At 35.3% G+C, this 23191-nt stretch overlaps 1 protein-coding gene across 1 annotated transcript; it reads right to left on the reverse strand.

The window, feature by feature from the left end:
• Window positions 1–429: 429 nt before the first annotated feature.
• Window positions 430–22543, reverse strand: LOC150104216 (bone morphogenetic protein 2-like). The gene is made up of 2 exons (XM_090396227.1): window positions 21959–22543; window positions 430–2186 (listed from the first exon to the last, which is right to left on the reverse strand). Exons 1-2 carry the CDS (start codon window positions 22347–22349, stop codon window positions 1339–1341), a joined length of 1239 nt encoding a protein of 412 aa, XP_090252353.1. The 5' UTR covers window positions 22350–22543; the 3' UTR covers window positions 430–1338.
• Between the last annotated feature and the right edge of the window lie 648 nt (window positions 22544–23191).

Genomic DNA, 23191 nt, shown 5'->3' on the forward strand with positions numbered 1-23191 from the left:
TTGTTATGTAACACCTCCAGGAAGTCCAAGGACCCACTGTGGCCTACTCTACAACTTTCCACCAACTACAACTAACCACTACTACACTAACGCCATCTACCGCGTGCTACCACCACTAGTATTTTCACAGACAATCACAAACATCCATACCCTCAATGGAATTCGAACCCGCAGCCAATTGCTAGGAAAGCGGATACGCTTACCACTTGGCCAATCAGGCCTATATCGTATGCTTCATTATTTCAGTCTTGTTCACCTGGACAAACCATATGTTCAGTGGAATACACACGAGCCATAGGAGTGTGTGCGCGACAATATCAAAATATTAAATTAGAGTAGCATCACTAAAATTTGTGCAAAGAAAGCATAAAAGACACTCAGTTCAAAATTTAAAACTGGAATGATTTTAAGTAAACAAAACCTGACAAATTTATCCTAATTCTCCTGTATTTTTTATTTTTTCACATCAAAGAATTACAAATAGTGTCCATCTATATATTAAATGTTACATGAGTTACATTTTGAACTTTTAACTGATTGTTTCCTTACCTTGATGCAGCATGAGACATGACAAAAATCTGCACTCCTGAGTTAGTCAAATAATTATAAATATTTCATGGCATTTAATATTCAAAACGATTTGCACATTTCCAGGTAATCAGTAAATATTATTATTATAATACATTCCTATCATACGTTACCTTAAATTAATTCACTGATCAAAGCATTCTCAACCACTTCTGGCAACCTATTCCATAACCCTTCAAGCAAAAAAAAAAAGTCTAATATCCTTGCTAACTACACTTCACAATTTCCATGGGTACCCTTCTTTCTCTACTTTCCTGCCATCTGTTAAAAAATAATGTTTTCAACGTCAATCCTACAAAATACCCTTAAGAGCTTATATTCCCTTATTGTGTCTATTTCTTATCTATCAGTCGTTTCTGAAGTTCACATAACTGTCAATCTATTCTTGTATTAATATAATTTTTCTATGTGAAACTAAAATGATTTCCCGAGCATCCTTTGCATTTTATGTTTGCTATCTTCACTAAAATAAATTATTTTTCCTTGATTATACATCAGAATTATAAATATTTAAATCAATTATTAAGGCTAAAATTAAATGAATTTTATTATTCTCATCCATAGCTTAGAATTCATGTATAATATATCACGTTTTAATTGGAGATTTTCAACAATTTTCAAAAAATCAATTGTTTCTCACACACTCTCTCTCTCTCTCTCTCTCTCTCTCTCTCTCTCTCTCTCTTCGTTTACAACTGTTTCAAAATAGAAACATTCCACATCGCTTTAGATGCCAATATTTGCCTAATATTAAAAACAACCACAGGATTTAACAATCATATTTGGTTTTATCAATATTGTTAGTTGTGGTGGATCTTTGTCATTATAATATATCATTTCCAGTTGTTTTAATCTTTTAGGTATACAGCATGGAGTTGGGAATTTTCCATTTGTGAGGCGATTCATCTTGCTTTGTAACATAGCATGGGTGGTACGAAGAATGAGAGAATGGCTCTCTGGGCACGCACCTTCACAAAAAAATAGGTTGATAACCTTTGGCTGAATAACCCATTCCCATCCAAGTTTATCGAAGTTTACCTTCATACGTTGTCGGCAGCACACTGTACCATTAGGGTCTTTTTTGCAATCTCGTTCGTACTTGAATTTTGATAGCGACTTTGACTGCTTAGATCTGGAAGAAGTTTCTTGCACTAAAATGTCAAGTAGTGCCGTATGCTCTGATTCGCTGTTTTCTTCTTCTCCTGCTCCATCAGTAACAAAAAAGAAATCAGAAAAATTATAATTATCATACTCTATATGGAATCCAAAATTAACTGCTGGGTTTTCAATCCAACTAGCTACAGATTTAGAGACATCAAAAACTTCCCAGCCATCGTTTTGGAATGCTACACGTCTAGATTCTAATAGTGATCGCTCTGGGTTTTCTTCAGTAGCTTCTTCCATAAGTTTATACAGTAAAACCGTAGCAGTCTGTTTAGATCTTTCTGATGGCTCCACTGAGGTTCTCTTTCTCATTTTGTATACTCTCAGCTTTGCAGATGTAATCATCACTTTACTGTTGTTTAACGAAGATGTTCCAATGTCGACTGGAAAATACATATGATGACTTTTTGTAGATGGTGCACTTCTCTTGGGAGCTAAAATAAAGAAATGTTTATCTTGAATTTTAAGATATGAAAAGTTTGCAATCATTAATATCAAGATTACTTAAACTAACATTGGTCAATAATAACTTCCTGAAGTCAGTCTCAAAATTGACATTTTAAATAGTTACCTTTATTCAAAATCAGTTTTAAGATCTTATATTTTATATTTTAAGATCTTATAAAGTCCAGATATCATACAAGTTCTAAAATACTAAGTATTTTAGAACTTGTATGATATCTGGACTTTAGAATCATAGATAGGAAAAATAGTAGGAAATTAGGACAAAATTCTTTATTAGATCAGCACTTTTCTCCATCTTAACGTGTCTCATATATCAAATATCATTTCTTCATATGTTTAAAATATATAAAATTATAAAAAAGACCATTTAAGGAAGATATTTCAAGTGTCAGCTGAAAATGACACTTAATGACTTTCATGGCTGAAAATATATTGTTTAGAATTATTTGTGCACCCAAGAAAAAGAAGTAAAGTCAGCTATCAAATCGTGTTCCAATGTCCACACCTCAGTGCTTCCAAGAGTAATTGGAGAAAGTCGTCAATATCCAGATTTTTCACTTCCTAGAGGGCCCACTAAATAATCAGTGACCATGAATATGGATTGTGCTATTCCTATACACAGTCTCCTTTATTATTATCACTTTATGGCATCTCCATGGAGTTGCATCCGTGAATACCCAAATCAACCATCATACAAATCCTATTATGCTCTCTTGAATCCATTCACCATCACAGACCTCACAACGGATTCTATGAACCCATTCCACTCACTCACCTCTTCACGCAAATCGGTTCGCCCACCATATTGGATGGATAACCACACTCTTGCACAACTTCAACAGATGTACCCTAATTCTGTATTTGTCATATATTGAAAATTTTCACTTTCATCAATTTTATGAAACCCTCTTTAATATCTTAAAAATTTATATCATATCCCTCTTTTCTTTCTATTAATTAAACGTTGTAACTCACAAACTTTCAACGTATCCTCATAGGAAGTATTCCAGAGACCTGTCACCACCTTGATCACTGGTCTGTGAATCTTTTCGAATACGTATTGGTTCCCCAAGAAATCTAGATGACAAATCGGTGTGCAGTAATAAAGATGTGGCCGAATCATAGCGTTATAAAGACGGATAACCACTTACTTTCTTCACATGTTAGTGTGTGTGTTTCTCAACATCAAATAATTTGTTGAGTCATCTAGTCAACTTTTGCAATATGCCCTCTGAACTTCAACAAAATATCCATCATTATCTGCAAGATCCTAGCCTTCTCAATTTTCCTGCAGTCCACTATCATCGATATGCACGTATGCAACCTTTTCAACCCAAAGTGCATAACCTTACATTTTGCAACATTAAATTGCCAATCATTATCCTTTACCCACTATGCCAATTTATTTAAATCATCCTGCTGGATATCTATATCGCCTTTATCAACTATTGCTCATCCCAATTTTGAATAATCAGCAAACAACGGAAACTGAATATCTCATTTTAAATCAATCACTATGTCATCGATATACAAGTTTAAGAGTTATGGCCCTAGTACTGAACTCTGAGGTACTCCACTCCACCAGATACTACTCTCTGGTGTCTGTCCGTCAGACATCCCCACCCCCAATCACACCTAGCCTCTTATCCATTCTCATCTTCTCCAGTGTTTTGTAATAGTTTTCCATGTGGTATTCTGTCAAATCTCTTGACAAAGTTTGAGCGGAATCATGGTGTAGCCATTACATTTATCCAGTTTTGCTGTCATATTATTATAAAATATGAATAACGTACTAAAAATTACTTATCTTTACAAATGCGTGCTGTCGAATATAGACCATCGTATCCCTCTCCACCCACTGTTGTATTTTACCTTTCGCCAACTTATTCGATACTTTAACAATCACTCTCGAGATATTAATTCGCTTGTAGTTTGCTACTTCAGTTTTGGAGCCACCTTTATGCAACAGTACCATCTTACTCTCTTTCGACTCCCTTGGAACCTTGCCAGTGGTGAGACTTAGATTGAACAACTTCATTAAAGGCAATGCCAGTTCTCTTGCACATTCACATGGTACATTGGCTGATATGCCATCTAATCCCACTGCTGTATTCACATGCCATCTAATCCCACTGCTGTATTCACATGCTGAAAACATGCTCATTTGTCTCAATGTTGATGTACATTTCTGTAAACATCAGCAACTGTGAAATCAAAACCAGGTTGATACTCCTTTGCAAAATGATTGCTCAGCAACTCAACTATTTCTTTTCGTTCAGCCACCTTCCTTTCATGGGCACTGTTTAACACGTTCATTGCCAATCACGCGATATCGCGCGATGCGAGTTCTCACCAAACGGCCGATTACGTGTTATCGCGTGAACGTCGCTAACTAAATAAAAAAATAAAAAAAATTTGGCCACCACACGAAATTCCAATTTTCAGCTTGGCAATGAACGATATCGCGCGATCACGAGATGCGAGTTCTCACCAAACGGCCGATCACGCGTTATCGCGTGGACGTCGCTAACTAAATAAAAAAAATTGGCTACCACACGAAATTCCAATTTTCCGCTTGGCAATGAAAGTGTTAAAGTCTCCATAGCGAAGAATTTATGGAGACACAACCCTGACCATACAAAAAAAAAAACAAAAAAAAACACGTATCTAATTCACCATGCAGATAGTAAACAACAAATCTTTTACTTCTTGGAAATTTTTCCCACTTGGTTAAACTATAAATTAATGATGCCAAGAAATTATATTTTTGGCTTAATCCTTTATTAACACTTTCATTGCCAAGCTGAAAATTGGAATTTCGTGTGGTGGCCAACTTTTTATTATTTTTTTTTTATTTAGTTAACGACGTCCACACGATAACTAGTGATCAGCCGTTTGGTGAGAACTCGCATCGCGCGATATCGCGTGTTTGGCAATGAACATGTTAAAGTTTAAACAAACACAGTTTTCTCATAAGTATTTTCAGGAATAACGCATTTCATTAGCTTTTGTATGCGAGTTGCCCAGTTACCTGTCCTTACTGACAGGTATAATGCTGTGCATTATGTCATTACCCACACTGGTTTTGACCTTCATTGAGAACTCCTCAGTCGGAGACCGAACCAGAGGTGATACCAGGGTTGAAATAATGCAGAAGACATTTTTTTATATACGAGTAGACAAAAGGTGTCACACCTTATTAAAATAATCTGGATGAGAGCTCAATCAATGTCTCATCCAGAATATTTAAAAAAAAGTAGTCTATCCACATATACTTCTAGCTAGTTGCTGCTCCATGATTTACTATGCATTAAAATATTATTTTTTAATACTTTGTTTCTTTAAACAAAGTAATAATACAAGAATCATAAAGAGGATGCTCTATTTAGAAAATAGACACTGATGATAAACATAAAAAAAAAAGCACCTCCTAAACTTGGTTATTACCTGCTAGTAATTGCATACTCTCCAGGCCAACTTAATGTACATGTTTATACACTTCTTGGAAAGAAATCAACGGACTCATAGTGTGAGGAACACAGTCCGCCTTAATAAAATGTTGGATTATCTTCGCTGCGATGAATGCAGCAATCATACGGTGCATATTTGTCACAAGTATACAATTGCGATCAATGGGAATTTTGGACTCTTCTTGTAGGCATGTAATGAGGTCCTGAACTGTTTTGGAGCCTTCCTACTTGTGGCAATGCAATGCTTCCCACAAGTAGGAAGTATTGCATTGCCAGGATGTTCAGATAACTCTCGAAGTTGAATATTCGTGGCACCATGAATGGAGGGCCGAGGCCAAAACAGTACCATACCATCGCACCTCCACCTCGGGGTTTCATAGTTGGTTGAAGGACTCTGGTAACAGACATTCACAGGGGGTCTACAACACTCATCCAATTGCAAGGCAGATGGTGTAGAGTGATTCGTCGCTCCATAACACATCTTTCCAACCTTCTATGTCCCACTGTACAATGCTCTTTTCACCATTGAAGACAACGCTGCATATTGGTACGGGTAATATTGGGGTTACATATTGCAGCCCTCCATAAAATCGTATGTTGTGAGCGTTGGTTCTGAATGTTTTCCTGCATATGTTTGTTTCAGTCGATGCCCGAAACCGCCAACGAGTTGGCCAGCCGACAAATGACTGTGTTTATATATTATTCTTCGTAGCACCCTATGGTCAAGTTCAGCAAGTGTTGCGAGTCGTCCACTACGGGAAGCAGTTGCAGTTGAATCCCTGCGCTTCCATCTCAATGTGGTATTACTGATTGTTGACCTAGTTATGTCCGTTTTGCAAAACAGTTAAGCATTCAACATTGTTTACTATCTCAACAACTCTTTCAAACGTCACCAATTCCCTTCTACTAGCTGACTTATATTTAAAACGTAGATGGTTTTCAGTTGGTAACTACCAACCTGCTTATTTATGCCTGAAGTGGCTTGCAAAAAATGTACAGCATTTTAAATTGTTTTCAATGTCACTTTTTATTAGTGACTTTAATAAGTATTATGTGAAAAGCGTATGGGTAGTGATCCTTTCCACAATGTACAACAATATACACACCTAAAAGGGAATGTGAGCTGCGCATTAAAATACTAGGGAATTTGATACGAAGTTATCCTGGTCATGAAGATACTTTGTGATCAGCATACTACTATAGTGAAAAAAAAATCAAATGGGATTTTGTTTCCACCGGGATGACACCGCTAATTTATTAAATCATTGGGGTAATGTTTATTTATTTATTGCATAGATTCAGTTCAAAGAAACACGAGTGGGATTGCACATTAAAAAAAGTGTGTGTGTGTGTGTGTGTGTGTGTGTGTGTGAGAGAGAGAGAGAGAGAGAGAGAGAGAGAGAGAGAGAGAGAGAGAGAGAGAATAGCTCAATAACTTTTAGCGTTTACCTCTGGTTAAAAGTGCATGAGTATTTTTAATACCATCTAAGATGGGATTTAAAACACAAATTTCATTTATCAGATGACGTTAGCTGAACTGATACGGAGGATGTAGATTTTTCTCCTACTGATTAGGTGTTTCTTCCCACAAAACAGGCAAAGGCGTCAGAAAACTTATATATGACATTTCTGGTCTATTATACATACTATAAAGTAATTATTATTATTATTATTATACAGGCACATCCACGGAGTCCGAAGACTGATCGCACGGGACCCAAATTATATAGACATCTTCATTGAGCTAATGGACAGAGTAGGCACAAAACGGGATCTGGCAACTCATTCTACTCGTTCACCACTCTCAAAAAAATATAGCCCTCACGTCCTTCTTAAACACATTCTTACTCAGTTTCCAGGGACGACCTCTTGTTCTGTCCCAACTAGCTAGTTTTTATGCCAAAATATTTCCTCCGCATTAATCCTATAAAAATTAGTAACTTAAATGTTTCAATCATATCCCCTGTCTTTCCCTTATCAACCAACTTTCGCAACTCACAAATTACCAATCTATCAGAGGGATATGAATCTTCTCCAGCACTTTCTCATCCCTATCCAGACTTGGTACATTAATTCAAATATGGACGTAAAAAGAACTTCTTTATATCTGCTTTTTTCTTCGGTAACGAAGTAATCCTATGAACTGCCTTGGAGACCTTGACAACATGTCCTCTGAACTTCAGCTCTATCTACCCTCCACGTCCACGAATTTCAGTGTGATACACAGTTTGTAATCTTTTTATCCCAAAATACGTACACACTCTTCCATATTAAACGGAACAATTATACTTTGTTCATACTGTTAATCTAGTTAAATCATCCTTCAAACTGTCTTTGTACATTACCTTGATTAACTCTCCTCGCCAATGTTCCATCATCAGCAGATAGCTGAATATCTACATTCAAATTATTCCTATATAATTTATGTACAAATTAAACAACAACTGAACAACCACAGAGCCTTGCAGCACACTAGTTACCTTCGTTCTCCTGAACTCTGCTCCTCCATATACTACTTTTCGGTATTTTTGTTTATCAGCCATTATATCACCAGTTTCATATCCATCCCCATTTGTTTTAATTTGCTTAACAGTATTGCTTAAGGTATCCTGTCAAATGTCAATGCCCAATACAGCAACGTCATTGAGTATCCATTCGCTTTATCCAGTTCTGCCGTCACTCTTATAAGATGTTAATAAACTACTAAGGCAAGACCGCCGTTTAACAAATTCTTGCTGTCTCCCCAATAGAATATTATATTCTCATCTACGCATTCTCGACGCCTCATTGACCAACTTTAACCGCCACTCCAGAGAAACAGTAACTGGTCTATAATTTTATATTGCAGTCAGAGCTTACTTCATCCAAAGAACCTTTTTTTTGTCCTCCTCAAGTTAAACAGCTCAGTAAGAAGCACTGACAATTGATTTGCACATACTCGCAAGCTAAGATTCCATCCAAGTAGTATTTGCAATGCATTCTGCAATCTCTATACTTCCGATTCTCATACCAGTTCCTGAATGTCAGACACATAAATATCCTCCTTTTGATGAAAACTCTTCACTGACAACTCCACTATTTATTTTTGTAAATATTTGCTTTTGATGAAAACTCTTCACTGAGTACTCCACTATTTATTTGCTTTTGTCACCTTAGTAATATTAGTACCCACGGAAGTTATTCTTCGTTTTACTTACCACGTAGTGACAGGAATCCTTTGGAATTTCCTTTGACTTGCGTGGCTAAGGTCTCCTCATAATCAAATTTGTACGTTCTTACTATGCTGGTCACCTTTCTTGCTAGAGCTTGGTACTCATCGTTAGTTTTATGATCACCTTTCTCCTTATAATCTCACCGTAGCATTTTATTTTTCAGATCCATCTTGAGAATACTACTCGCCCATTTAATGCCTACCTAGGGAACGGTTACTGATGTTGCTTCTTTCGATATCTCTATTCTCTCCCATGTACTAATATCCCTCTAAGGCAACTTATTCCATGACCATGCTATAAGATGCTCCGGAACTTGCTATATAATCACAGTTCTATCCGCATATATAATTTAGAAATTATATATGCGGATAATTAACCAAAAAAAATCCGCGTTTATGCAACCTCCCAAGTGCAAACCGCGTGATTACTCATCACTGTGACCATTTTAGTTATCGACAGTTCTGATCATGTGACGATCCAAAACTCTCATCCTACGAGTCATCCTCATCGCATGCTTTACAAGTAATTATCTTTTAGTAGGGATAATCAATTTCCCTCTCACCATATGATCTTTCCTATTTCCGGTTTATGTCTCCGTAGTTAAAATCTACCATAATAATTATTCGATCCGCACTCATCAAGTTTATTTACTGATGCATGTTTTCTATATCATCCGTTGAACACTATAGTTGCAACGAACTTCATGATTTTGTCTTGTAGGCCATTATTTCATTCAGAAGTTCATTGCTTCAAATGAACTTCCATTTATACACTTCCTTCTCTACCTCCGTCTATTATTATCATCAAACCTTCAGTTATCGACAGCAATATTACCCCCCCCCCCCCCATCCGGTTTTCTCTAAGAATACTATACCCATCATAATCTATTCATGTAACTACATCTGCTGTCAACCAAGTTTCAGTAATGGCTATACCTTTTCGCGTGGTTCCACTACCGAATGGCAAAATCTTTTTTTTTCTTACACTGTTTGGAAACAAAAATAAATGGAATCCAAATGTAGGACCACTTTAGTTGCGATGACTGCAGAAATCCTAGGGGACATACTTCTCAAAAGGATACAATTGCGACCAATGAGAATTTCGGACTACTCTTTCTATAGACATGTAAAGAGGTCCTGGACTGTTGTGGGGAAGACGTCCCTTGACCTCACCCAACTCTCCACAGTCCATTCTACAGAAGCTCAATAGGACTGAGATCACAGTTCTGTGGAGGAAAATCAACACGTCCACAAACCACGCAGTTACAACTGCATCCAGCTCCGTATTTCATACTTGGGGCGAAGCAATCTGGTGATTAACGCATGTGGCCGGTGAACAGACGTTCACCGGCCACAAGCGTCAATCCGCTCGTTAGAGGATGGTGCATATTGCAGACCTGTGACAGAAATTGAAATCCATGTTGTTAGCTTCGATCCTGAATGTTTTTGTGCATAATTGTGTCCTGTTCGATGCCTAGAACTCCGCATTCAACGTGTTGGCCGTCTTTACATATCCTTCGTACTGTTTTTACATATCCTTCGTACCAACTTACGGTCACGTACGGTGAATATGGTATGGTTGATCGTCCATTGCGGGTAGGATTTGCATTTGAATCCACGCGCTTCCCTCTCAGTATGGTATTGCTGATTGTTGACTTAGTATGGTGTCCAGTGTGTCAACAGTTTGCCAAACAGATAGACCTGCAACATAGCATACTACCATAACACTTCTTTCAAACTCCGTCAATTTTCTTCTTGCAGCCATTTTACACGGATCCAGTTGCACTGACTGGATCCGTGTAATTAATTGTTATTATTAAAAAATAATACTAGTAGTTCTAAAACATATCTTTCCCACATTTGCCTCGTTCCTGATATTCTCAACCTTGTAAATTCTAGTTTCCCTGATCACATACTTTCAGTTGTTCCGAGAACAGTAACTTTTTCATGCTTTTATTACCTTCCATATTAGACGAAACCCATCGCTTGCATTCAGCTCTCTTTTGCCATTAGCACATACCAGACCTCTTTTCCTAATACTAAAGAACAGTAATTAGTCATTCACGCTAAGTAAAAGTTGAGCTTTCACAAGTGCTTAGTTCGACATGATTTCAGTATGCGATCCAGAACAATTAGCAGATCACACAGGACGAATGAATTATTGCTCATCTTACTCTTGCTCCATATGTACCGGAGTTTGGTCCAATTCATTATAGTGTTTCATATTATAAACAACGCCAAAAGAGAGGAAAAAAGAATTTATTAAATTTAAAATTCGAATTATTCCTACTGGTTTGGTCTGTGGTGCCTCCAAACTTATGTTTTCTAGCATTGAAAGAGTAGTGAGTTTTTAACTTATTTTGGACGGTGCTTCAACACCTAACGAAGTAAATCATAAAAAGATGTTTATGATTTATCTATATTGTCTTCATTCAGCTTGTATCTAAGAAAGAAACTGTTGAATATTTACATCCTCAAAATGAAAACACACTTGGAATAGATGAAGACAAAGTAATTCTCCTTTTCTTCTGGAAACATTAATCTCCTAGTCCAAAAACGAACACAGCGAAATTCCACCATTATAAGCACCCTACATTATAAGCACCCTCAAGAGATAGAGTACAAGATACATTCTATATCCTTTATTTCTTAATTAAAATGGTTACATTATGAAAATTGACATCTTACAACAAACACTAGGACAACCCAGCATAAAGAAAATGAAAACAAAATATCGTACATAGGTGTTGTTATTTTATCTTGCATAAAACCGTGACTGACAGACCCCAGGTCTTTAAATAACATAAAAGTCACTATATACTATAGCAGATCAGTGCCATGTGTGAGCAAGTATTTTTTTATTATTTCACATACCTCGAAAACTCTAATCTATGGAACATTTTAAGCCATTTCGGGTCTCCAATAAGTAAGGTGGTAGTCTGACACGGGCTATGCAATTATCCTCTCACCTTAAGACAATCACAAGCATCCATGTCAACAGCGGAATTCGAGTCCGAGACTTTTTTGGTTAGAGAACGAATGCGCTAACCATTCGGCCAACCAGGCTGGCTTTCACCGATCCTCATCTAAACAAAGTGACCACTATTCTGTGGTTAATGAAGCCATTTCGTCTACCATTAAAGAAGCCAGAAGTGTACAGCATGTGCTGTGTAGAATTGGTCGTGTAGGTCTATATTGTCGTCATGCAGCTTGTATCCCAATGGAAGGTGAGTGGAATACGCAGAAGAAATCTTCATGGCTGTTCATTTTGGAGAAGGAGATCAAAAATGACAGAAATCTTGTTTAGAACTCATAAAAACGAGAGAAACATCGTTATTTGGCAGAAAATCAAAATGCCTTGCATTTCAAAATCTGAAGGGTTCAAAGAAACGTCGCAAATGTAACTTAATAAGAGACGAGGATTAATGCCTAACACGGGTGGCCTAATGTTAAAACTTTTATAATTTAGCTGAGGTACGATAAGACAGACAGACAGACATACTTGACAAGAAATTATATTCTTGTTAAGCTTTCCTATGATTGAAAGACAAATGTCAGCAAGACCAATAGTGATACTTGCATTTGGCATCGCATATATGTAATTTTAGGAATGAGGTCACAAAGTGGATGATCTAAGAACTAAAGTAATTTCATTCCTTCCTATATTTTATAAATGTCAATTGAATTTTTTATCCTGGAAGAATTCACAGAGATATGCACGCAGGTACTTTTTGAATCAGAGAAACTAATATGAAGAAACAAGGTTAGTCCAGTTGCACGTAGTGAGTTTGTTTGGACATTCTTGACAGAGCTAGGATGACTAGGATTGTTTCTTGAATCTACCTCTGTCTTATAAGAAAAAAAAAGTCTTTCATACAATATATAATACAATATACTTTTATTGGCTTGTATTCTATTTTATTGAATCTGTGTAGAAGGTATTCTCAGCTCTCTTAGCAGATTATGCTCCTCGATAAATCCATCAACTGTGCAGGAATTCTGGAGTAGAGCTCTCGTCTACAAAAAGAAACATAAAAATAAATGTGAGAACTGCAGTGAGAATTTCTCTACTGAATGTTCCTAGGGTAATTTTTGCAAGATGCTTGAGAAAAGACTAATTAAAATTGTGAACAAGCTTTGAACAAGCTAATTTCAGGTGAAGTGTTAGGATCAGATTTTCACTGTATGAAATCATAAGAGTATAAACAAGGGTCTATCTAAATTTTTGTAGATCTGGAAGATGACAAGGAGCCAAGAGAAAAGATGTTCAAAACTCTTTAAAATTTGACATTATATTGAGCTAAACATTATCTATATTTAATCCATAGAGGTACCTGTGGCATAATAAATTAATAACTTGACATGTATAAAACCAACAGTAACAACTTTAATGAATTAAAGGTACAAATATTTCGTACTGAAAGTAAGAGTACATCATCAGTGTAGAACAAACAGTTAAAGGAATGGAGTACAAAGTAAAGAACAATCGGTGAGTCACCAATTAAATTGTTGCTGCATGGCAGAAGATTAATTAAAATAATATTAAATAATTCTTTTGAAAATTACAGGTAACCCTCATATAACGCGGATGTCAGGTTCTATAGAAATGCCGCGTTATATAAATCGCGTATTGCAAGACTCAGATCGCATAGAAAAGTAGGGTTAGGTTCCGAAATCGTTTTTTTTTAATTTAATTCAGGTAATTCATGTAAGTTAAGAAAACATATAAACTATGAAACTAATACATAGTATAAAATTATAAAAAAATATAAATTGTACGTAATCTTCATTGCAAAAAATGCATAAATGTTTTAGACAAAATAAAATAAAGTGTACATTTTAATCGTCATCACTCTCTTCAAAACTAACATTTCGTAGATGGGTTTTATTTACGAGCTGCCGGACGTCATCGTCACTAGAAATCTTTTGGGCATCATTTGTATAATTCTGATTGCATAGGTAAGCTGATTTAGTTTTCAAGAAGTCAGTAACAAGACCTTGTTTACCACTATGCTGCAATTTTTGTTTTATTAAGTTCATAATACGGAGCTAAACAAATATTCAATTGTCTCGCGAATTTTCCGGGAGCGCCCCATTGAGAGATCATTATCCATAAAATAACTTTTTTTGCTAAGTTCAATCCTTCTGCTAATTTTTCTAACTGAATTATTTAACGGATTCATCGCAATTAGAATCTTCGGCAGCACTTTCCCCGCCATTTGGTTCGATGCCATCTATTAATTGTATCAGTTTCTCCTCATTTAAATCTATTTCCCCATCAATTAATTAACTAATTTCGTTTAATTTCGTTTAATTTCAGATGCAAATTTAACGAAGATAATATTTGATTTTTAAGTCGCGCGTAGAAAAATATATGAAAATATAAAGGGTTACTACAGTTTGATGACCGTCTTATATCGAAACAGCGTTGTATAAGTACCACGTTATACGAGGGTTACCTGTATTTCATTGATGGTTGCATCAGATAATTGACTCCTATGTCTAACACCTCAGGTTTCTTCAACAAACCGGAGAGTTCTAATCTATTTCAGGAGTTCCATTTCAGGCATCTCAGAACCTATTGGCAGAATTTTGAAGAAGTATCATCTTATTCCCACATATTTTCCCATCAACAAAATTTCGCACTTTTTACTATCTACAAAAGACATAGGGTGGGCTGATGCTAAATCAGATGTGATAAGATTTCACATTAACTCCACTGTTATGGATCATGTTATGAAGGAGAGTGGTATTAAACCTTATATCGAAATTACAAATGTTAATCTCAGCTGTTTACTTTATGCTGTCGTTGTTATTCTAATAAATCCTGTATTAGACTGCAGGTTCCATTACAAAATTGATTAACTGTTGTAACAAATTTGGTTTGAAAATCAGTAATAAAAAGCGGTAGGAACATCGAAAACATTACCTGCATCTTAAATAGAAAACCATAGAAAACATTAAAACACTTCTGTTATTTAGGCACTTTTTTGTTTTCACCATATTCACCAAAATGCCTTTTGGTGAATATGATAAATTAAAGTTGGAAATAGGTAATTAGCAAAACTAGTATGGTTGGGAATGAATAACCATATGGAATAAGAAAAAAATGTCAAAACACTCAACTAGCTGTAGATAATACAGTGTTCAATCCGCTTTTGACTTATGAATCTGAGATCAGCTTTTAGAAAAACACTTGATCAAAGAGTGGAAATCAGATATGAGAGATTTCTGAGAAAGATTATGAAAGTGAATTAATGACATCACTGGTAGTATTATATTAACAGTAAAATAATAATAATAATAAAAACTAGACATTGTTAGCATTCAGTACTGTGTGAAACAGAGCTAATCTCAGGTGATGTGGTCACTTACACACTTACACAGAATGGGAAGAAATTGTTAACAAAGCAAGTATTTATTACCACGATGGCAGGGAATATACCGAAAGAAGTTCAAGATCTAGATGGACTGATTCATTAAGAATTGTCTGAGAAGACAGAAATATAAAATCTGATAATATCAGTTTGACAGATAATTAATCTGGGGGAAAATTGTTGTTAGGAAGTTAGTTAATCATGAAGCTTTTTTTTTTTTTCATTTCGTTCGCATAACAATGACGACAATATACTGTTAGGAACGAGAGATGGAAGCTGCCTGCTGTATTTCTGTGCCATCTAAGATCTGTATAAACGGGCTAGTCAATGCGTTCACTCCAATTACGAAGAAGGTATAAATAGTGTTCATTGGTTTTTCAAAAAGTTAGGATTAAGTGACTGCTGAGAAATCCTTTGGGAATAAAAAGGTCTTAAGTTTTTGAAATATACACTCTGAACTTGGAATTTATTCGTAAATGAATGACGTGCATTGCTTTAACAACAGATCAATAATTTCAAGTTGTCTTTGTTATCTTACCATTAGGTAACTGCTTTTGATTAAGATACCAACATTCAAAGATCACGTGCCTTAGTATTCTCAAACAGACCAAGGGTACACGATATTACATCATTCCACCCACAAGATGGGATTAAAAATAAAGCCGAAAAATCCAATAGTGGTAGAGATTACCGTGTTCAGTTTATGAATTGCGCTTTCTGAAGCTGAAAAATTAGATCACTATCACATAAAAAATCTAGACTTAAACCTTTGCAGCAATGAATTCTGAATATATTGTGTATGCGAAATTATAATTATCTGAATTTATTTTCGTATGTAAGGACATCGTTTTGGTATGTAGTTCAAGTTAAGTATATAGTGCAACCTTGGAAGGCACTAAGATTAAATGCATGTTTAGTTTGTTATGAGAGTTACTTCCATGTTTAAATAGATCGAAAAGCAAAGAGACTTCTCTTCGAAAGCCAGCAATGGACAGATGGTCAGTTAGGAGGTGAAAATAAATACCAAACTGAAACTCAGATTTTATGCAGCGATCTAAGGTATCACTAATTGTATTGACTATTTCTAAACAATACAGTTAGATACATGGGTGATTATGTTTAGCACTCACCTTTCATTAAAACTACGTTACATAAAAACTTGAAATAATTAAAAGAAACGCAGGTATTAACCACAGCGCAAATTATTATTTGTAAATATTTCATCCTAAGTATCTTAAGACATCGTCAGTACAGTAGTTCAAAACAATAACAGGAATAACATACAGTTAGTGCGCATGATTACAATAGAATCTCATTAAACGTGCCTAACGAGGTACAGAAGCAAAAAAAAAAAATAAAATAATTAATAACACAATTTTGTTTGACAATTTCCCATACTTTAGGAATAGTAAGAACGTCGTTGCGGTTTAAGTCTGTGTAGTAGGGCTTCAGAACTTTCTTTGAATAAACGTTCATGTATATATAAATATCTATGTAAAAGTTTAGACTTTCCCCAATGGATCCTGTGGTTCGGATTTTCAATTACGTGTTGAGAGAGGCCAGATATCTGCGGTTTAAAAAGACGAATGTGGTCTTGATGTTCCGAGGTGCGTTTCTGAACAGATCTACCTGTCTGTCCAAAGTAAGACAATTTGCATGAGCATGGAATCTCATAAATGCCAGGCAACTTCAAAGGTGAGAGTTTGTCCTCAGGAGAAGGTAACTAGTTGTAAATTTGGTTGATAGGTTTGTAAGTAGTGGCAAAATTGTATTTCTTCATAATTTTAGAAAGACGTTCGGAAATGCCTTTGACGTAAGGTATGGGAATCCTATGGACTTCTTCCTATCTGGTTTGATGTATGGAGAAGTGACTGATGAATTTTTTAGTTGTTTTAAGATTATATCCATTTAGGATGGCTTCATTTTTGATTACCTCTAATTGCTGGTTTAAAGATTCTTCAGAGAAGCAGAATTTGTGTGCTCTGGAAACTAGTGATTTAATAATGCCAGATTTCCGCGATGGATAATGAGCGGAAGAATTGCGAATGTAGCGACCTGAGAATGTAGGCTTGCGAAAGACAGACGTGGCGATGGAACCGTCTTCTTTTCTTTGGATGTGTAAATCCAAAAAGGAGATACCCTGTGGAGATTCTTTTTCTAACGTAAAGTTGATGCGATGATGAAGAAAGTTACTTTTATCTAAAAATAGTTGTAATTCATGTTCGGGATGATCCCAGACTGCAAATATGTCGTCGACATACCTTAATCAAATTTTTGGTTTGGGTTCAAAAGTGAATATTTTTTCCTCAAGGTGTTCTAGAAACAAGTTTGCTAGGTTTGGTAATAAAGAAGATACCATTGCTGTTTCTTCTTCTTGCTTGTAAATTTGACCTTTCCAGGTGAAGTAACCTGATGCAATAACAAACTTGAACAATTCAACTATATCAGACGGAAATGTTTGAGTTAGCCATTCTATTGTTTCTTTATGGGGAATGTTTGTGAAGAGAGAGACAATGTCGAAACTGATTAAGAAGTCAGTTTTTGATAGTTGAATGTCTTTAATTTTTGTGTGAAACTCAGTAGAATTTTTGATTGAAGAGACTGAGTGGCCTATGTCTGAGTGGCCTATGTGAGGGCGGAGAAGGTTAGATAAGAATCTTGATAAATTGTAAGTTGGACAGCTGATACAGTCTACGACGGGTCTAAGTGGAACATTAGTTTTGTGTAGCTTAGGTAAGCCATAAATTTTAGGGGCGGTCTTGCATGGTATGTCTTAAGTTTTTTGATTGTTACTTCATCTAAGGAGGACGTTTCATTAAGTAGCTTATTTAATTTTCTGAGTTGATCATAATCCAATTTGGATTATAATCAACTCATAATCCAAATTGTATTATGATCTAATCTATATAATTTTGTAGGATCATAATCCAATTTGGGGGGGTAAGTATTACGATCTCGAAGAAGTAAATTAATTTTTCGGTCATATAAGTTTGTATCAAGAAACACAGTGGTATTTCCTTTATCAGCTCTGGTAATGATTATGTTTTTATTACGTTTTAAGGAAATAATAGCTTTCAATTCTGATGGAGGATATTTAATTCTGAAGGTTTGGCATTGCAGATCACTTTAGCTACTTCAAATCGTAGTCTGTTGGCTTTTCTGTTTTATTAAAAAAAGGTTTTGATAAAAGCAATAGTGCTCTACATATTAAATACCTTAATCCATTAAATCGATCAAAAAAGATCACTAACAAATTACAACGGAAAATGGGTAGTCAATTTATCTAACGGTCCACTAACAAAAGATGAATTAAATGTTCTAGCAATAGGCCATAAATTTGCGATATCACCAAAATGTTTCCCATATTTAGACTTCATACATAATATAGAAAGAAACGTCAACCATCTCTCCAGTATTGAAGCCAACAGACTTCGATTCGAAGTAGCTAAAGTGATCTACAATGCAAAACCTTCAGAATTAAATATCCCACAATCATAATTGAAAGCTATTATTTCCTTAAAACGTAATAAAAACATAATCATTACCAGAGCTGATAAAGGAAATACCACTATGGTTCTTGATACAAACTCATATGACTGATATGAAAAATTAATTTACTTCCTCGAGATCGCAATATTTACGCCAAATTGGATTCTGATCCTATTAAACGTCAACTCAGAAAATTAAATAAGCTGCTTAATGAAACTTCTTCCTTAGATGAAGAAACAATCAAAAAACTTAAGACATACCATGCAAGACCTCCTAGAATTTATGGCTTACCTAAGCTACACAAAATTAATGTTCCACTTAGACCCGTGGTAGTCTTTATCAGCTGTCCAACTTACAATTTATCAAGATTCTTATCTAACCTTTTCCGCCATCACATAGGCCACTCAGTCTCTTCAATCAAAAATTCTACTGAGTTTCACACAAAAATTAAAGACATTCAACTACCAAAAACTGACGACATTGTCTCCCTCTTTACAAACATTCCCCATAAAGAAATAATAGAATTACTAACTCAAAAAGTTCCGTCTGATATAGTTGAATTGTTTAAGTTTGTTATTGCATCAGGTTACTTCACCTGGAAAGGTCAAATTTACAGCAATGGGATCTCCTTTATCACCAAACCTAGCAAACTTGTTTCTAGAACACTTTGAGGAAAAAATATTCACTTTTGAACCCAAACCAAAAATTTGGTTAAGATATGTCGACGACGTATTTGCAGTCTGGGATCATCACGAACATGAATTACAACTATTTTTAGATAAAAGTAACTTTCTTCATCATCGCATCAACTTTACGTTAGAAAAAGAATCTCCACAGGGTATCTCCTTTTTGGATTTACACATCCAAAGAAAAGAAGACGGTTCCATCGCCACGTCTGTCTTTCGCAAGCCAACATTCTCTTCCGCTCATTATCCATCTCGGAAATCTGGCATTATTAAATGACTAGTTTCCAGAGCACACAAATTCTGCTCCTCTGAAGAATCTTTAAACCAGGAATTAGAAGTAATCAAAAATACAGCCATCCTAAATGGATATAATCTTAAAACAACTCAAAAAATCATCAGTCACTTCTCCATACATCAAACCAGACAGGAAGAAGTCCATAGGATTCCCATACCTTACGTCAAAGGCATTTCCGAACGTCTTTCTAAAATTATGAAGAAATACAATTTTGCCACTACTTACAAATCTATTAACCAAATTTACAACTTGTTACCTTCTTCTGAGGACAAACTCTCACTTTTGAAGTTGCCTGGCGTTTATGAGATTCCATGCTCATGCAAATTTTCTTACTCTGGACAGACAGGTAGGTCTGTTCAGAAACGCATCTCGGAATATCAAGACCACATTCGTCTTTTTAAACCGCAGATATCTGGCCTCTCTCAACACTGAATTGAAAATCCAAACCACAGGATCCATTGGGGAAAGTCTATACTTCTATATAGATCTTTATATAAACATGAACGTTTATTCAAAGAAAGTTCTGAAGCCCTACTACACGGACTTAAACTGCAACGGCCTTCTTACTATTCCTAAAGTATGGAAAATTGTCCTACAAAATTGTGTTAATTTTTTTTTATACTTCTGTAACACGTTAGGCACGTTTAATGAGATTCTATTGTAATCATGCGCATTAACTGTATGTTATTCCCATTATTGTTTTAAACTACTGTACTGATGATGTCTTAAGATATTTGGATGAATTATTTACATTTAAGTAATTTTCACTGTAGTTAATACGTGTGTTTCTTTTAATTGTGATCGCACGATAGATTTCTTTATTTAAAAATAAAAATAAAATAAAATAAAAATAAAAACTTTAAAAGCGTTATTAAATTTCGATACAAGGTACATGTATCGAAATCTCTGCCCGTTAGTTGGCTCAATTTGTAGAAGTGATATTTTACTTCCTATCATGGAAGTAAAATTGTCTCATGGCGTTACTTGTATTTGGCTGCCAGTCATACCTTTCGTTAATATTCTATTTATTAGCTACGGGATCGAGTAGACCTAACCACTAAAAGAATTTTCAAACCCTATTCCCAATTCCAGCAAACGAAAAGAATGAATCTTGCAGTAACAGACTGAATAATCGCAAGAAAAATTTATGATTATTATGTAACACCTTTAAGGAGTCCAAGTACTCATCCAGGAAGTATAGGCGGTTACTGAACTGTCTAAAATGACTGGTACAGTGAACGTTTGTTCTCTTGCATCCCTTCCCAGATTATAGTTAATATAGAATAAACAGCTGGGCAATCTCTCAAACTTTTCACACTGTGTCACTATGAAAGGGAACAGGACATGGAATCTAAGCAATTTAATTATTGCACAGAAGCCCGAATGAATTGAATGCATTGTTTGATAGATTTCAATTAATTCAAAGAAAGCCAAATTGCAGACAGTGTAGATTTAGAACTTCATAAAATTTAGTGATATCATATCGCATTCATAAAGGACACACAATTGAACATGCTACTTGCGCGATACATGAATTGTCTTAATTAAAGTTTAAATCGTATTTATTAGTTTTAAGTATTTTCTGCTCGGAAATGAAGTGCTTGGTCTCACAATATGCAATTTATTACACCTTCTCAGTAAAGAAGGCTAATTTCATTATGGTGGAAACCCTTATTGCAGGTGAGTTAACTAATTCCAGATATTTTTAAGGAATGGATCGTAAATGAAGCATTTTATTTTTGTTGTTTTCTGCAGTCCTTGCAGCAGAAAATGAGTGAAGAATCTTGAGATTCAGTTCATTGCTACACCAAGGCCCTGCATTCTATCCTACCTGGAGTTTTGCTATGCCACTGAATTTCAACTAGGCTTGCTTTTATTGCAAAGTTTGGTTACGATGGCTGTTTATGAAAGTTTGGATGATAAAATTATATCATCGGATGATATATTCATCCTTATTGTACTGGATACTTAAAATTGCTTAAAAATGTTCCACGTTTAGTCTCTAGAGCAGGGTTCCTGGAATAATTAGATTCCCTGCATATAAAAAAAACGGCCTTTTTCACTGCCCTCTTGAATGGATGTATCAAATAAACATCAGAAATACAAATAAAAAATCAAATGCTTCAGCGATCTAATGACTTATTCAAACCTGCAGGGTAGTAATTGTTGTAAATTTAGCTCTAAGAGTAAATGTATTTCAAAAATAATCTTACCTCTGTTAATAAAACTACTGAAACGCTGAATAGAAATGTCGTTTGAGCTTCCTGGGGTAGTATACATGTCATCATCATCGTCATTATTATCATCTTCGTCTTCTTCTTCTTCTTCTTCCCCTTTCTTTCTGTCCTCCACAAGTCTTCTGTATTGTCGCAGCATTCTTTTCATAGTTGCTGAAGAAACATTTGCTCGCGACATGTTCGGTGATTTAACTAATCCAATGTTATCTAAAATAGATCGCAGAATGCGTTTCTTCTCTACTTCGAAGTTAACATCGCTCAAATTTTCCGTATTCGTAGGAAATTCGTAGGAAATATTCGTAGGAAAGAAATTACTAGAAGAAAATATAACAGATATAGAGAGAGCGAGGAAAAACCATGTAATCATTGAGCTAGTAGGTAAGTGTTTTAGTTAATAGTATAAAACCAACATACATTTATTTTACAATAAGAACCTTAGTTATGCTGTTCGAATATAAATAATTATAAGAGACTCAGGAAGCCAACAGTTTTGTTTTCACAAAAATCTGGTGAAATAGGAAGCGTTTTTTGCGTTCCTGATCAGTTTACTATTCAAGTCTGATGAGCACATTATTACACCGGGGTCTAATATACCCTTTCATTACAGCTGGGCAAAGGGCATCGATCACATGCCAATAGAGATATTTGAGGACTTTGAATCAAATTCTGTAGAAGAAGTAAGATGAACTGCTTGGGTCATTTTAGAATGTCGAAGTTTGCAACTCGAGATCTATTAAAGGTTGATTTTGTTATTGGCATAATCGCGTTATTTGCGCAATTATGCAAAATCGTTATTAGAATCGAAGATTGATGATATCTTTAATGGAAATGACGGTAAGTTTTAAGTGGCGATTCATCCTTTGCAGCATGTCTATATTTTTCGTACAGCCTACTATAAATAAATGCATTCTGTTCATACTTAAAAGTGGCTTGCTCTTGAAATGTAATATACCATAATTTCTAAATAGAATAAAGTTCAAAAACATGCTGAATGATTTTTGACTTATTTGAAGCATATTAGTAGTAGGCATTCTCCAAGACTGTTGCTTACGACAAAACAACAACAAAAAAAACCCCAGTTCCTTTAACTCTTTTGTCAAATCTATTGAAATTCTTTATTGTGCATTGGGATGAAATATTCAAATTAAAAATAAAACCATGAATAAATAGAAAGATTCCAACTGCGTGACATTTTCAGGTGATTCAAGT

This window comes from Typopeltis vanoorti, chromosome 8 (assembly GCF_054136105.1).
Source record: "Typopeltis vanoorti isolate ZY-2024b chromosome 8, IOZ_Tvanoo_1.0, whole genome shotgun sequence".
Taxonomy (NCBI): domain Eukaryota; kingdom Metazoa; phylum Arthropoda; class Arachnida; order Uropygi; family Thelyphonidae; genus Typopeltis; species Typopeltis vanoorti.

What these genes read in the sequence shown, in the direction of transcription:
- LOC150104216 (XM_090396227.1), bottom strand. Translation starts at nt 22,349, where the DNA reads ATGATTACATGGTTTTTCCTCGCTCTCTCTATATCTGTTATATTTTCT. An exon ending in CAGTAGTTTTATTAACAGAG is followed by an intron (nt 2,187 to 21,958) that starts GTAAGATTATTT and finishes TCTTTATTTTAG; the next exon opens with CTCCCAAGAGAAGTGCACCA.